Source organism: Telmatherina bonti, assembly GCF_933228915.1.
Source record: "Telmatherina bonti genome assembly, chromosome: 14".
Taxonomy (NCBI): Eukaryota; Metazoa; Chordata; class Actinopteri; order Atheriniformes; family Telmatherinidae; genus Telmatherina; species Telmatherina bonti.
This window is the reverse complement of record NC_136612.1, coordinates 16,367,222-16,383,470: the sequence shown is the minus strand read 5'-3', so window position 1 is coordinate 16,383,470 and position 16,249 is coordinate 16,367,222. Positions and strand designations below refer to the sequence as shown.

Here is a 16,249-nt window from a genome sequence, read left to right as displayed (position 1 = left end):
CGCTTCTTGTGTGTGTGTGTGTGTGTGAGAGAGTGACCTTGCACAGGAATTCCCATTCCCCTTCAGCTCCGAGGAAGAGATTACTCCAGACGGACAAACAGACTGAAGAGCAACTCAGGTGCTTACACACACACACACACACACACACATACAGCTTAAACACAGCAAACGTGAACTTTTGCCAAATCTCACGCATCCCTGCTAAAACACACTACTTTCATTTAGACACAAACTTCAGTTCAACTGGACAATTCTTCTGACTTAATGACCTTCTTTTTCCAAGCTCTGATAACACAATCTGCTTTCCGTTCGTCCAGTCTCATGAAAGCCTTCGGTGACACACATGCCTCCCCGAAAGCACCACTGGCACCTTACATATATGCATGTGCTAATTAGCAGCTAACCCACTGCTGCGTTGAAAAGCACCTCGCCCATCTCACAGCATATAGAGGGCTGCGTCTGAATGTTTCACTGTTGCTAGGAGACAAGAAAATCCTTGAACATCCAACTGGCTGTTAAAACAGTGGGGGGAAAAAAATAAAGAAAGACTTCAAGCAAATTGAATAAAAATAAAAACCGCCTAAAGCTCCTCCACATTTTTAGCTCATATCATGGCAAGAGCTGCACAGAGGGAACTTCATCTGTCTCTGCTGTACAAGCTGACTGAAAACAAAGGCTAATTTGATCATACAAAAAATACCATCTTAGTGTTTCTCAGCCTAATGAAAGGGGTTTAAAATCTTTTAAATGGTTAAACCCTGCTGCAGAGTTTTGTTATATCATAGGGTTTGAAAAGCCACAAAATGGGAAAACACTTTGTTACACAATAAAAAGATAAACTTTTAACTTTATCATCCATCAGGAAGGAAAATGATCCACATATACGTCCTGTTATAGGACAGGTGTCAATCTCTCAAGGGCGCTTGGACAAAATGGAAACACTGTTCTGCTTATGAGAAGCCCGTGTTTGCTTTTCAAGGCATCGCAAGTCGAAATGTTTGTAACAAGGATGGGCAACTTTGGTCTAGACAACAAGTTGTTGGATTCATTTCATTTGAATCAAGTGTGCTGCAGCAGGAAAACATCTAAAACCTGAAGGACAGTCACTCTCAAGGACCGCTGCTGGAGTACCCAGCTTTAGGCATAAAAACTAGACATATATGTAGTTCTTGGGTCTTTGTGCCTTTAATCCAAAACTGTATCCACACCTGCAGAACATGTAACTTAGGTCTAGTCAGGTCAGGACAGGTCTATTCAATGGAAAACCCAAATCCTCGGCTGCATTTCACCATTTTTTTTTAAAATAAACAAAACAAGTTTTGGCCCTAAGTAACAACCATTTTACTGTCCGTTTTTTGTATCTCGTTCTTTTTTAAATCCCAGAACTTTTAAAAGATTAGAAGGTTTAGAAGACTTAAAAACCTCGTGTCTCTCAAGCATTCAGGAGAGTAAGAAACGAAAAGATAGAGGATGTGATGACCATTAAATATGCAGGACAACCAAATGGTGTGTGCGTGGGTGTGTGTGTTTAATTGACCCACCTTGACACTGGAATCCCTGCTTGCCGAAACCCCTGCGGAGCAAACACAAAAAGATGGAGCAATTAACACTCAAAGTACACAAAAACCACAGACAAGGTGACACAGACCCTCGACAGGTTTGCATGGAGGCTAATGCCACACAATGTGTGTGTGCCTGTGCCATGTTAATGAAGCACCTAATGGGACAAATTAAAACACACATGCACACACATATGCATGCAGAGGGGTGTGTTTAATTGCACTGCATGTACACTTGCACATACTTCTACAGCTGCCCACATGGCAAAATTGTCAACCACACCTATTCGAACGGTATGGGGGAATGTAAGGACGCCTTCAGGTGCTTACACACATGCATGAACATGAACACACACACACACAGTCCAACTCGTTTTCATATTGTGGCTACAAATAGATAATCTCCACGGGTGTGAAATCTCTCAGTGCTCTCATTGTTCTTTTTCATTACACTTATTGACCTAGATAGACAGATAGATAGATAGATAGATAGACAGATAGATAGATAGATAGATAGATAGATAGATAGCACACAAAGGACATATTATGTGTAACTTGGGCGTATTTACAGCCGAAAGGACCATCATCTTGTTAAAGTCCATGAACACACTCTTCTAGGTCAAATCATTTAGCCATTCACAAATTAAAAAGCTTGTCACAGGACTTAACTAAGAGCCATTTTGGGAATAGAGCGCATCACAGATGATAATAATAAACGGGACAAATTGGGCCAAAATAGAGCCCTAAATTCATTTCATAAGCCAAGCAAAGATCTGTTTCACTGTTTAGTAAACCCAGGTGGGCTGTATGAGGACATGTCTCCACAGGTAACCGTGGGAAAGGAGAGAAGGAACAAGGAGAGGAGATAAGAGGCCGGGGCGGGAGACTGAACCAGTATTTGAAACACTTTCTGCTTGTTGCCGTTCAGGTTTTCCCAGCTGGCTACTGTTGCTTTTGGAGAACATGTATATTTTTTTCAGCCTCTTTTAGTTCCTCTGCCAACTAGATAGCATCAAAAAATGGTCTACAGCTATTCCTATTTCTCTGGCGCAGCCCACATCTTTTCTCTGTCTTGCCTGTCCTGCCCTTCCTTGCAGAGACAGTATCAACAAGTGCAAGTAAAAGGCTGAAACTGATGTGTACTATGAAAACCGCGGAGGTCGACTTTCTATCTGTTTCTGTATCCATGTGTGTCTAAACTAAATATCAGGCATCACTGTGGTCAGGACACTTTCTTTGACTATTATTTGGTGATAGTAACAAATGGAATCTTAGCTTAAAGCTTGAAAATAATAAGTATAAAAAGGGAAAAGACAGAAACCAATATCCTGTGAAGCATCCACCCATCCCCGCGTGCGTTCCTCACCAGATGAAGTCGGTGCAGTGGCTGCAGAAGGTGGGCTGCTTGAAGAAGCGGGGAATGAATTTGTGGTCCTTCACTTCGTGCACGTTTTTCTGCCGGAGGGCTCCCTGCCGAGCGAAGCCCCGCATAGGCTGACGGGGTCCGTCCTCCCCGTCGCTGTTCGTCGCCGCCGAGTCTGCCATTCTCCGGGTGTCAGCGCAGCGGCCCGGGGTTCAAACGCAGCTGACCAACCACAGGACAAGCAAAGAAAAGTGAATTAAAAACGCTTTAAGTCGAGCAAAAGTCGCGAGTCACGCTGGTTTGGACTGGTTAGCATGCACGTTGTTGTGGTTTTGTTTTTGTTTTTTTTGTTTTTTAAGTGTTTGGTAATTTAGTTTTATCTGTCTGGCACGTCAGTAGTTTAGATGTAGCCGTCGCACTGGCTTCCCTCCCTCTGTTTCCTCCTTTTCTCTAAACGCCCCGACAGCTGAGAGAGAGAGAGAGAGAGAGAGAGAGAGAGAGAGAGAGAGAGAGGAGGGATGGGTTTTTTTTAACACACTCACTTTTTTAAGATATTAAATGGAATAAGTACGTCGGTGTGGACGCTTCAGCGCTCTTTTGTCCGTTTGATGAGTTTATGGACATCATGGAAACAAGAGTTGCTTTTGTCTGACAGTGTTGCTATATAAATGAAAAACTAGTCTATTTGTTTGTTTGTTTGTTCATTGTCTGTTTATAGATAATAAGTAACATAATAAGTTACACATAGCTGAGGCAGCTATGGCCTTCTTTGGGTATGTTTGCACTGGTCGCTTTATTAGGTACACCCTGCTGGTACTAGGTTTGACCATCTCGCCATCAGCTCTGACTTCATTCTTGGTGGCGTTGACTAGTCAAGGTGTTGCAACAAGGCAGGCAAACCAGGCAATTGCCCTAAGACAACAAATTATTAAGAGTTAAATGCAACTACCGAGGTGGCACGGGCATCTGGTCAGGATGCCTCCTGGACACCTCCCTGGTGAGATGTTCCAGGCACATCCCTCTGTGATGAGACCCTGGGGGAGACCCAGGACACGCTGGAGGGATTATATCTCTCGGCTGGCCTGGGAACGCCTTGGGATCCCCCCTGCAGAGTTGGCAAATGTGGCTGGGGAGAGGGAAGTCTGGGCTTCCCTACTTAGGCTGCTGTCCCCGCGACCCGACCCCGGATAAGCAGCAGAAGATGGATGGATAATTGCAACTACAAACCGTGTGTGCACTTTCAAATTCTCTGATGGTCGATGCAGGAAAATGCAACGAATCCCCCTTAAAGGGGCCCCATCACTACGGCCCTTGCTGACAGTTACCAACCTGCCAGGTCTGTGATTTCTACTGCTGGCTAAATATGAAAATCTGACCATCGTGAAGCGAAATTATCCACCAGGAAGTCAGAAAAGAAAGAAGGAGAAAGAGGAGGATGGAAAGAAAAAAAGCGGTAAGTACATTTAATAACCAGAGGTGTATAAAGTAGAAGTAGAAGTCCTGCCATGTTTTTGGATCTACCTGTGCATTTAGAGTAGGTGTTTTCACTCACAAGCTCATTTAACTGCAGTGGAGCTGAGCTAACTAAATTCAGCTGGTTTAGTGAATGGTTGGAAAAAGCTGCCAGACAGGACTTCTACTCTCTACTTCTACTTTATACACCTCTGTAAATAACTTCCGCCACGGAGGTTGTTTTCACCGGCGTTTATCTGTTTGTGTTGAAAACAGCTTAAAAAGTTAAGGACAGGTTTTCATTAAATCTTCAGGAGTCGTTGGAAATGTGAAAAGGAAGAACTGACTTAATTTTGGTGGTGATCCAGATCACCATTTGCATCCGGGTATTTATTAAAGGATTTTTTTAACATTGTGCTTGGCAGGGGTTTGCACTCTCCGAGTGCTTTTCTAGTTTGTCCTGTTCAAACAACGTGGTTTAAAATAGCAGCAGCTATGCCAGCTAGCATGCTAGTAAGCATGACTGCTGGGCAGTTTCTGTCATTAACATACATGTAGACAGCACATTGGTGTCAACCACTATTGATCCTGGGAATTACCTTTAACAGTAAAGATGGACAAATGTTATATGTTAGTCTAAATAAATAACTTGGAGCACTTGTTAGTCGTAAAGTGGCCAATTTGCTGCTGTCTGGCTAACACGCTGGAGAAGTGCTGAGTGTTGCTGCTGCGGAGGTCTGACGTGACGTTTCATTGAGGTAGTAAATCCTCTTTTTAGTTATTTAATCAAAAGTTGAAGTAGGAAAAAAGGAGGAGGAGAACCTGCCTTATTAAAATATTTGTTCCATTGTAAAGACTTTTTATTTCTTATGAACCTGTCAGATTATATACTGTATAATCATATTGTAAACATATTGTTATTTTTATATATCTGTGTATTTTCTTTTTTATATCACTTGCATGTTTGTACTTCTGCACCTTTACTTTTCCAACAATGGACTATTAAAGGTTTCTTAATCTTTTTTCTTAATTTTCTAAGTTTAATTTTAAGTGGTGATCTTAAAATTATATTTGTAAAGAGCTACATAGATCCAGGACACTGTGGACATAGTACCGATTAATTTCATAAATTATTGTCTGAATTATCTGAACAGATTTCAACAATATAATTTTAACCGGGAATTTTAATTCATACATACGGTAGATTATATAATGGATGGTAAACTGAGTAATTTTTCACTTTTGATTTCCAAGAAGTATAAGAATATTACACCTACATGAAATAATGGGACAGGGAGGGTGGTGGTAGTTGCAGTTTATTAGACTAGCACATATACATCAACAAAGCATTTACTCTCATTAGGATGTATGTTTTCTAAAGTACATATGAGGCTCTCTTTACATGAAAAATATGATGAATTTAATTATTTTCCAGCTGCACCCTCCCCTCCATCATACATTTATGAGGAAGAAGAAAACACCGGCAACCGGCGTACCGCGACCCTGGATTAGACTAAGGGTTTAGGAAAATAGATGGACTGGACCAGAGTCAAAACTTAAGTTTCACATCATCTTTTTAATTTGTGTGAAAGGACAATAAAGAATCTATGAATCCTTGAAAGAACGTTAGATTAAAAACAGCATTTGAAATAAAATCAAAGTTTTTTTGTTTTGTTATCAAAGCTTAAAAGAAACAGTGCAGATTTGGGTTTTAAATAAGACATACACAATCTTTCTGTTGTTGTAATGTTCAAAATTCTTACTTGACCAATTTACATAATTTTAATTAGACAGTTTAGATAATTACAGTCCTGAGAAATTTCCGTTCCCTTCTGATGAGACCAAGTCAGAAGACGACAAGCAGACATTATCATTTACTACAGATTTATTGTACAAAAGAATAAGCGTTTGAAGCACAGGCACCATGTTGCTCCATGACAGGTTTGAAAAGAAAAAGACAAAGACGTCAGATCTTAGTGTCCTCATCCAGCCATTTTCTTTGTGTAAATTTCCTAATCTTTACCTGCATAAAATCTCAATTCACCCACACAGTCTCTCAACATACACTTAACATTTTTGTTGACAAACATCAGCATGCTTCCGTGTTTTTGTGGGTCTGACTTCAAAACTCAGAAATGATCCTTTTATATCAGTGTGGTTTCGGTGGATGCCTGGCTGGTTCACCACAGTAACAGGCTTTGGCATGAAAATATTATTGAAGCAAACTTTATTTATTTCTGCACTACACTTAGTTGCAGAACACTTCATGGTAGCACCATAACCCAGACTGCAAAACCTTTCCAATGGTTTTATATCAATAAAAAAAAAGAACAATATCCTTCCATATCTTGTTACAGAGTCTGTTTCTAACTTTGATCGTATTATTCCCAGTCCACAATAACCCTTTTTGGCAAAAGAACCATATTTGGTCACTTCATGGGACATACAACATGCCTTCTGATGCTACTATATGAAACCATAGAACCAGATAGAGTTATCCCCACCAGTCATCAAAGATCGGACTATTACCAAGATATTTGAGTGAGACTGATTTTCAACATTAAAATTAGAAGAAGCTTTTCACACTGACCGCTTACTCCTGTAGGACTGTAATTATTTTAGAAAAAAAAAAAGTTTTAAAGTGGGTGCTGGTGCTGAAAGCAAGTGCAGTTTTCAAGTTGATGGAGTTCATGGACATTTTAAGGATCATTGTTGCTTCATGTGCAGGAGAAAAAACAACACATTCACAACTCATGCAGTCATAGTTGTCATTTCGTGCCTGGTTTAAAGCCACAGGAGCTAAAATCAGGAACATGACAGCCATGTTCCCAGCTGGTTCTTGCTCTCCACATATGTACATATGTACACACACTTGCACTCTCACAACCAGCTGGCAATGAAGTGACCTAGATGAGATTGATTTAGCTGCAGGACAGATAACAGCATGTGCAGCCCAGCCTTGTCTTGTCAATAGATTTACTGTAGATTCAGCTCCTGGTTCAAATGTCACTATCTAGTTCCTACCTCAACATTAGAGGCACTCCTACCTGCAGGATTACATAACTGTCTGTCTAGACTGCTGTGAAAAGAAATGAATTTGTAATGGTGACGGGCATCTAGAGACGCTGGTGGCAGCATACCTGCGAGCACCTGAATTAGCCTGCATATACATAGAAACTCATCACTGACTGTGACTCATTTTGTCACATATATATATATATATATATATATATTTATATATTTATATATATATATAGATAGATAGATAGATATAGTTTGAGCTGCTGAGCTGTTTTATATTACTTCCAGTACACAGGATGTGATGCAACTTCTCCCCAGGGCTATGGAACTAGAGAGCGGGTTCATACATGGAACCCAGCCTCCATGTTCAATAATATCATTGATGAAAGCCAATACAGTTAGGTCTGGAAAGAGCAGAATGCTAACACATTTACTGTTATTTGAGCTATATATATGTGTGTGTGTGTGTGTGTGTGTGTGTGTGCACACAATAACATTAACATCTTTATGATATTTACTTATTTTTTGTTTGTAGCACTCAGATTTGGTATATTCATTAACAAAATTGGAGGGAGTTTGGGCAGATTTAAATACCTGTTTCTGTTTTATGAAAATCAGTGGTATATTACTTTGGAACGTCTTAATTACCCTAGTTCTTAATTCTTGATCAATGTGCAACATTTGTTTTTGTTTTCAGAAGAAAAGACTGGGGGTGAGCCTCTACCAGACTGCTAAGTAAACAAAAGTATGGAGATATTAAATGATTAGAGGGGACTATTGATTATATGACAGAATAATCATTATGAAATATATATCAATGCACTGTTGGCTTCAATTTAGCCAAAAGCAGCTAAGTTGATTGGTTGACATGTCACAGATGGACAGTGACTGAAATCCTGCAGAGGGAATTTCCTGCTGTCGTTGATTCAGTCGATTCCTTTAAACATGATTAGGCTGCATTTTTCTCTAAGATAAAACTAAATGTAAAAAGCCAAAAGGTAATGGGTGAAGACAGTCACAGGAAAGATTTGGCAAAGCAGCACAAATGTGGAAATTGTCCAGTCTTCAAGAAGTCATTCAACTGAAAGAAATGATCCAATATAAGCTGCACTGCTGAAGATATTTACTGTTTGCAACCCTTAATGAAGGCTAATTCAGTATGTCGTTCATCCCATCTCCACTCTGAGCACTCTCCATAAAGTAAAAGTTATGCTAATGTCGATTCTTGCCTTATGTCTTGTTCTGTCCCTTTTTCTCTTTCTTTTCCTCTCTTCCTCTAATAATGTCTTCTTGTATTTCTTTGCCATGCAGCCAAGGCGCATCTCCAAACCAGTCAATGTGTTCATATCCAGTTTCTACCCACAACTGAAAAAACTGGTGTTGAAAAGTAAAACACAGCAGTAACATGATGCCTTTAAATTAGAAATAAAGTTGCAATGACAGCACCAGGAACAATAAACTTCAGTCTGTCATTAAAACAAGCTACATATTTAGCTGTGTTGCTCATTTAGCTGAAGCACAATCTTTGCAAGTTTAACTTCATTGTAAATTAGGCTAATCAAGCTTTCCAGCGACGTAAAATTTGTATAAAACAAATTTCAAGGGAGAAATGTTGCCAGTAACATTATGCAAGCTTCATATATATTGAAGCAAGTCATCATTCTGCATCAGCTCATGGCATCACAGAACAGGCAAAGATAAATCAGGACTTTTGCGCTGCTGGAATCATGACATGGCAACCATATGTTTAACTGAGTTCATTTTTAAGGGTGCATTCACATCAGGATATTCTCCTAGATTTGGTCCAACTGGATTCTCAGTTCAGTTGAGGGTGGGGGCAACATTATTCTGGGTTAATTCATTTCATCTGAAATTAATCTGACCTTTTAAAAGAACAAGTTTCACTCTCCACCAGAGGCAATAAAAAATGGAGCTGCATCAGACTTGGAGGTCTGGTTGATCAGCTTTCTGTCAGAACTTTGACCAAATTCTTCCATGTGTCCCCTCTGAGCTATTTCTTCCGAGCAGAGCTGTCTATTATCTCACATATTCATATGTTTTGGTTGTGTAACTCTGTTTTGTAGTCCACTTCCTGTATTTGGTCCACTCTAAACAGACCGAGACTTGCGTTTGTAGACGGGCCGAGTCCACTTCTTTCATCTAAATCGGAAATTTATTTTGCACATTAACATTTCCCACAAACAAAGCAGACTTTCTGAGCAAACGGACTTGGATTTGAATCAAAAAGGCTGACATGAATGTGACCTAAAGGTGCGTTTCTCCAGTGACGGCCGCCCTTTAAAATAATTCACTGCATTCTCATTGTTGCATTTAACTCTTTTTTTTTTTTCCAGGTTTTGCAGGCTGATTTGTAATGAGCTTTCCATTATAAGCTATTTTCACAGTAAGGGAGGCTCAGGAAGCCACATAACTATGAATGGATAATATGTTTAACACCTTAATGCTGTATTTAATGTACGTTAAAACAAAAGTTGGACTTTGAAATTAATTTGCAACTTCTAAAGGTTTGAGTGCTAAACATTAGCATCATGACTTGTTTTTCTGTCTATAAAAACAGAATAATACTCATCAACAAAGTACACTTGCTCACTTAACAAAAAAGCAGAAGAATCAAACACACAAAATGATTGTCTATTGTTTTATCAGGCCAAGACAGGAGTGGCATCACATACTGGTTTGTCAGCTACCTTTTAGAGGTTTGAGTTTGGTGTTTTTGGCACTAGCGATGACCCTGGGTTTTGAGTGTTTTTGTTTTGTTCTTTTAGTTTTGGAAGCTTTCAACAAGAATGATTCAGAGGTATCTAAACCTAAACAAGTAAGAGTGTTTAGGTTAAGTACTTCCATTCATCAATTTTCTATACACTTATTCTAATGCAGGTAATGGGGCCTGGGGTCTATCCCAGCAGCGATGAGGTGAGAAACCAGTCAACAACCACTCAGTCACACTCACTCCATGCAATTTAAGTCAACAGAAGCATATTTTTGACTTTTAAGAAGAAGCCTGAATACCCAGATTAGCCCATGCATGCATAGAGAGAACACACAAACTACACACACAAACACCCTACACTCTTAACCCAAAGTAGTAGACTTTACTAGAAAATGGCGTGGAAACTCGTTGCCTTAAACCATTCTAGTTTTTACACAATGATGAAACTAAATACATTTAATTGTGTCAACTAAAGAACCTCAGTACAACTTTGTAAACATATTTAAAAGTCTTTACTACAATTGATTAGTTCACATAAATTTCTTCCAAGTTGTAATAAATTATTACAATAAGCTAAAATTACATAACAATATATATATAAAATAACCAATATAACATTATTTAAAGCTACTTATAATCTTTTGTTAACATAAATAATAGCATTTCATCTAATGTAATTATCCTTTTTTTTTAATCTTCAAATTGTATTGAATACAACATGAACTTGCATGGAAGAGAAGAAAAACAATGTTTTAATGTTCCACTATTTTATTTTAATTTTAAAAGCACATCTTCCAAGTAGTATGGTAGATGTGGATTCATGATGGCACTAATGCGCGCACATGGTTGAATTTACAGCTTCAGCTGATTACATTTACCATCAACACTGACTGTACATTTAGAAGTGCTGAATGTTTCTGTAGCAAACTGACATCAACTGGATATTACAATGCAGTCTTGAGTATACATTTTTTCATCTTGTCATGTTGAACACAAGTGGCTGGACAGTCATGTCTCTCAAAACATTGTAAAATGAACATTATTAACTTTAGTAAAAACTGGAAGTTGTTGCAGAGCTGCTGCATTACTTTGTGCAGGTGAACCTGATAAAGTGGCCACATCCAATGCCCTTGACTGTTCATTAACAACACGAAGCAACATTTCTTTTTAGTGCAAGCTTGTTTTTCAATGTTTTTAACTTTGGTTTTAGTTCACTGGCCCAGCTCAAGAAGTAAGTTGAATGAACTGGAATGTGCACTTCATAGATCTGGGGTAGTTGAGATGCATTGCGTATGCAAGTCCAAAAAGAATGCACATAGGTTTTGGCAGGTTTTGAATGTTGTCCATCACAACTTGTTCCTCGATGATTTTCATTGAGGCTGGAATAAGATGCAAGGAGGATGCAGGCACGGCACCTTCAGGTTTAACGAGGAGGATCCCAATGTCGATGTTGTGGAATGAGTCATCAACATCAGTCCTTAATAAATTAGAAGAGCACAATAGAGACAGTTCTCATTAAATTTCCATCAAGAATTGATCAAAATAATAAAAAGGAACATCTACCCAGCATCATCATGCGCTTTTGGTACATGGAACAATACATTATTCTTTTAATTATTTCAAACTATGCTTTTCTTTGGTTTTCTTCAAATCAAGGAACTGTAATCGGGGTTCCAGTTTCCCACTTGTACCTAATAAAATATAGTATGAGACACAAATTAAGATTAAAGGAATAGTTTAGATTTTTTTTCCAAAGTGGTGCAAGAGGTGTTTTAAGCTGGTCAGCATATCAACTACAGTCGATGGTCATCAGCCTTTCACCAGTTTGGAGAAGCAGCAAGGGGATGCAAGAAGGTGAGCAATATACTTTTGTGGACATGGTTAGGGGGACTTGCATTTACAGACACCTAGATAAATCTGTATCAGTTTCAGCGGACACATTTAGAATTTTTTTAGTACCTTACATTGCTGTCTGATCTTTCATACTAATAAATGAAGTTTTATCAATCTTCACACCGACCGAATGACACTGGCAAAATGAGTCATTTTAGTTTACAGAACACAAACGTGTCCTCTGTCTGTTAGTTTATGCTGTTGTGTGATTTCCTCCGATCAAAATCAATCAAATCATACTAATAATCACACAATGAAAATTGATAAAAGCAGCAATAGCAGAGCTCTTGTGTTCTACAAGGTAAGATTACTGATTTTGCTTATGGAGTTTGGTATTTATTTATTTTTTTCAAATTTTATGTCAGATGTCTGACTGACAATAGGTAAAGCAGTGACTATATTTACAATGTATTTGCTGATATGGATTTTTTTAGTGGCTAAAATAATGTTGCTAAACCACTGTCCACAGTAGTACATTGCTTAGTTTCCAACACTGGTACCCATGCTTCACCAAACTGGAGCCATGTTGAATGCCACTTACTGTAATTAATGTACTGATCTTGGATATGTAGCTCATACAACACCTCTGCAGAAACTATAACTATTCTTTTAACTACTATTACCACACCAAGAACATCTATGATGAGAACTGTCAGGCTTAAAGATGCTCATGAATTTTTAAAGAGAGAAAGCCTTTTTAAAAAAAACAGTACCAGTCCAAAGTTTGGATGCATTTTCCCATTAGATTCTAAATGAATGTGTGTTCTAATTTTTGACTGTACTGTATATAAAAATAAATTTGACAAATAAATTCAATCACTTTCAATGATCCATATGTCTGTATATTTAAAAAAAAATTAAGGCACTGATTTCTCCCCAAAAACTCACAAACGTTCAGGAATTCCAAAACTTTTTGTTAAACTGTAAACAGAGAAAATGGTAGCAAGCTAACGCCAAGCTAATGTTACCAAAGCATTCATTTAACATTCGCCCTCACCACTCCACTCGTGTTCTTTGCTGCCAGAACCCCCAAATTTACCAAAGTAAGGTTAACGGTCGGCTCACACGTGTAACTCGACTATCTTTTAGGTAGAAACATGTCTACAACTATAGAAAGTAATGGTGTTTACACTTACCGGTCCACAAGGTTTCACGCCATGAACATAGGAGTTGGTTGCAACCGGTTGAAACTGTTGGTATACCTTGCCGCAGGGCTGAATTTGAATAGGCCCCGCCCCTTCGTTGCAAAATCAAGACTTCCTAAGTTATCTCTGCTTAACAAGATTAATATACTCTATGTTTTAGCAAAATAGTATCAACTAATTTGATTTAGTAATGATACACTATTTTTAAAAATTATGAAAGACTAATTAATGATAACTAAAAATAATAATTACAATTATTATCTGGGTTAAGAGTGTAGTTGAAGTCCAAACCAGAAACTTTTTTGAGAAAGCCAACTCTAAAGTACTAAAAGGTTTATATTCAGACACATAGTATAAAACAAGGCACCGTGAATAAAAGGTATGTTGGAAGCCATGATATGATACTGTCTAAATTCTGAAGAATGAAGGGAATAAAAGGAGAGGAGATAATTCTGTCCACACAAGTCCTCACAGCAGCAACTTTAAATATTACATTTAAGTACTTAAATACTGTTGTACTACTATGTGCAGTTCTCATTTACCAATTTTCCCAGGTAGCATAAAAAACGTTTGGCCCAGATATGGCCCAAATGTTCCAGTCACAATCACTTTCAGGGTTGACTAACATCTGACCTCTGGACCACATTTGGCCCACAGGAGACTTAATATTATCCAAGCCAGGCAGGAAACTGGCATTTGATCCACCTCTGGTCCACACAACACTTGCAAGTGCTATAACTAACCCCTAAGTGCCAAAAGCTCCCTGGATTTGGCCCCAACATGTCTGCTATGTGGGTTTATAGATGGTGTTTTTCACTGGAATCTATGGTTAGATGCATTTTAACCATATAAAACAGTTTAATAACCTGTAGTATTTTCCACAGTCCTATTATTTTTTATATTTTGCTCTCACTTGTTCATAGTTAAGGTCAGTACTTTAGGTAGGTCAATTTGTTACTAAAAACTGTAAAATCACAGAGAATTTAAAAAAAAAAACATTTTAGAGCTTAAGAATTGCTCTGATGTAATTAATGTTCATTCGAAAGCGACCCCACACAAAACATCCTGCTACTCTCTCATAACTCCTCTGTGTTTGCAGGTTTACGCAAACTTTCCTACATTTGCTGTGAAGGCCGTCCTTGTATGCTGTTCTATAAACGGTCTTTTTTGTGTTCTGTCTTTACCGTTTTCTCTCTTCAGATCTTAAACGTCTCCTCGTTTTCTGTCTCAAAGCTCCATCTTCCACCTTTCTCTCTAAATCTCTGAGCCTCTTTCTCTTTTATTTCTCTTCCTCATTTCTCTTTTACTTCATTATCATTTTCTTCCACAAATGGTGTTATGTAAACCTGTTGCCACCTTCATTGTGCACTGACCACAGCAATGAACACACGATACATGATTTCTATAAATGTACACCAGCAAAACAACTGTACTGCTTAGATGCATTTCCTTCTTTTCTTCAATGTGCATTTCACTTAAACGTAATACTCTTAATCTCTGGTCACTGATGCGCATCTCCACCTGGAATCTCTTCTCTGTCTCTGTGTCTGATTTTGTGCTCAACAATCAATGATCTGAAACCACAGCGAGCTCATTCTTCTGCTTTTTCACTCCACATTTGCATAACTGCACTTCTCTCACTCTTTCTCTTTGGCAGCGTGCATTGGTTGTGCATGTGCAGTTGCATAAATATGTTAACAGCTGTCGAGCTTAGAGTTATCGTTGCTGTGTCTGCATGTGTGTATGTGTTCAGTTTCGTTGCTGCTTGACATCTACAGTAGGAGCACAGGCAGCTCTGGGGTTCTTCCACTGTGAGAAAGTCAGCAGTATAATTGACTTTATCTGTGGTTGTATCTGCTGTGAGATGATGCTTATGTGAGATGCTTTCATTTGGTCTTTGAGTGCTGAAATAAGAGGGCAAATGCACATTTTGGAAATTAAATACAGGAACTTCAGGTTGAGTGCACATTGTATTGTAATGTGTTTCTCTGTTCCATTCCTCTCGACACCCTGCTGCGTTTAGATGCTTCACAGCTGAAACTCAAACACCACCGACTAATGATCACGTCCTCATCAGACTCAGAGTTGAGTGAAGATAAGTTGTGGTTTACAGAAAACTGGTGTCATAATAAGGTTTGTTTAATTATCTAGGGAAGGGGTGCCCAATGCTGGTCCTTGAGGGCCACCTTAAGTGTTCCAACACACCTAGTTTCTAGTAAATTTATCCAACAGCCAATGACGTTCTGCTAAATGACTGATTTGGTTGAGTCAGGTGTGTTGAAAGAGGGATACACAGAAAACCTGCAGGACTGTGGTGATGAAGGACCAAAGCTGGGCACCCCTGATCTAGGATGATGGTAGCATTACAAATAAGGTCAAAGGAAACTCCAGAAATCTTTTTAACTCTCTCTGAGAGTCGCAGGCGGTTGTTAAAATCCCTTCATCTCTTTTAAACATAACACAACACTGCATGAAGGCTGGTGTATGTGCACATGTAGGCTCCATCAGCGGAAAAGGCTCAGAAGTTGGCACAGAGCTTGTATTTGATAATTTATCTAAGAAAATATAATTTAGCTCCTTTCTGTGTTGTGTTTTTGCTAACAGCGTTGCAGCACTATAAGTTGACACGCAATGCGAATGCTGAAACGATCAAAGTGTGTTTCAAATGAATCTGTCATGGTGTGTAGCAGGGGTCTCCAACTCTGGTCCACATGAGCTACCATCCTGCAGGTTTTAGTGTTTCCCTGCTACAACATACTTGAATCAAATGAAAAGGTTCTCCAACAACTTGCTGCACCTGCCTGTTGATGAGCCAGTGATTTGGATCAGGTGTGTTGCAGCAGGGAAACACTAAAACCTGCAGGATGGTAGTGTTATCTGTCTAGCTTCCTGTTTGTTAGTTCACCTGGGTTCATTCAGCGTTGCCATGACACCAGTGTCTTGTTGTGTTTTCTCTGTATTTATACCACTTGTTTTCATTTGTCACTTGCTGGTTCATTGTTTGTAGCTCTTCCCTGTTGTGTTTTTTTCCATTTATTAAAATACTATTTAACACTTTTCCAATGCTTCCTGCCTCTCCATCCTG

At 38.8% G+C, this 16,249-nt stretch overlaps 1 protein-coding gene across 1 annotated transcript in view; it reads right to left on the bottom strand.

The window, feature by feature from the left end:
* The window catches only part of LOC306765064 (protein kinase C beta type-like), a gene marked incomplete at both ends in the record, with an annotated part of 101,872 nt that extends 98,768 nt beyond the window's left edge, over positions 1 to 3,104 (bottom strand). The window contains 2 exons of the mRNA XM_079252407.1: positions 1,542 to 1,573; positions 2,926 to 3,104. Coding sequence (XP_079108533.1) covers positions 1,542 to 1,573; positions 2,926 to 3,104 — 211 coding nt within the window. The remainder of the gene's footprint in view (positions 1 to 1,541; positions 1,574 to 2,925) is intronic.
* Positions 3,105 to 16,249: the final 13,145 nt, after the last annotated feature.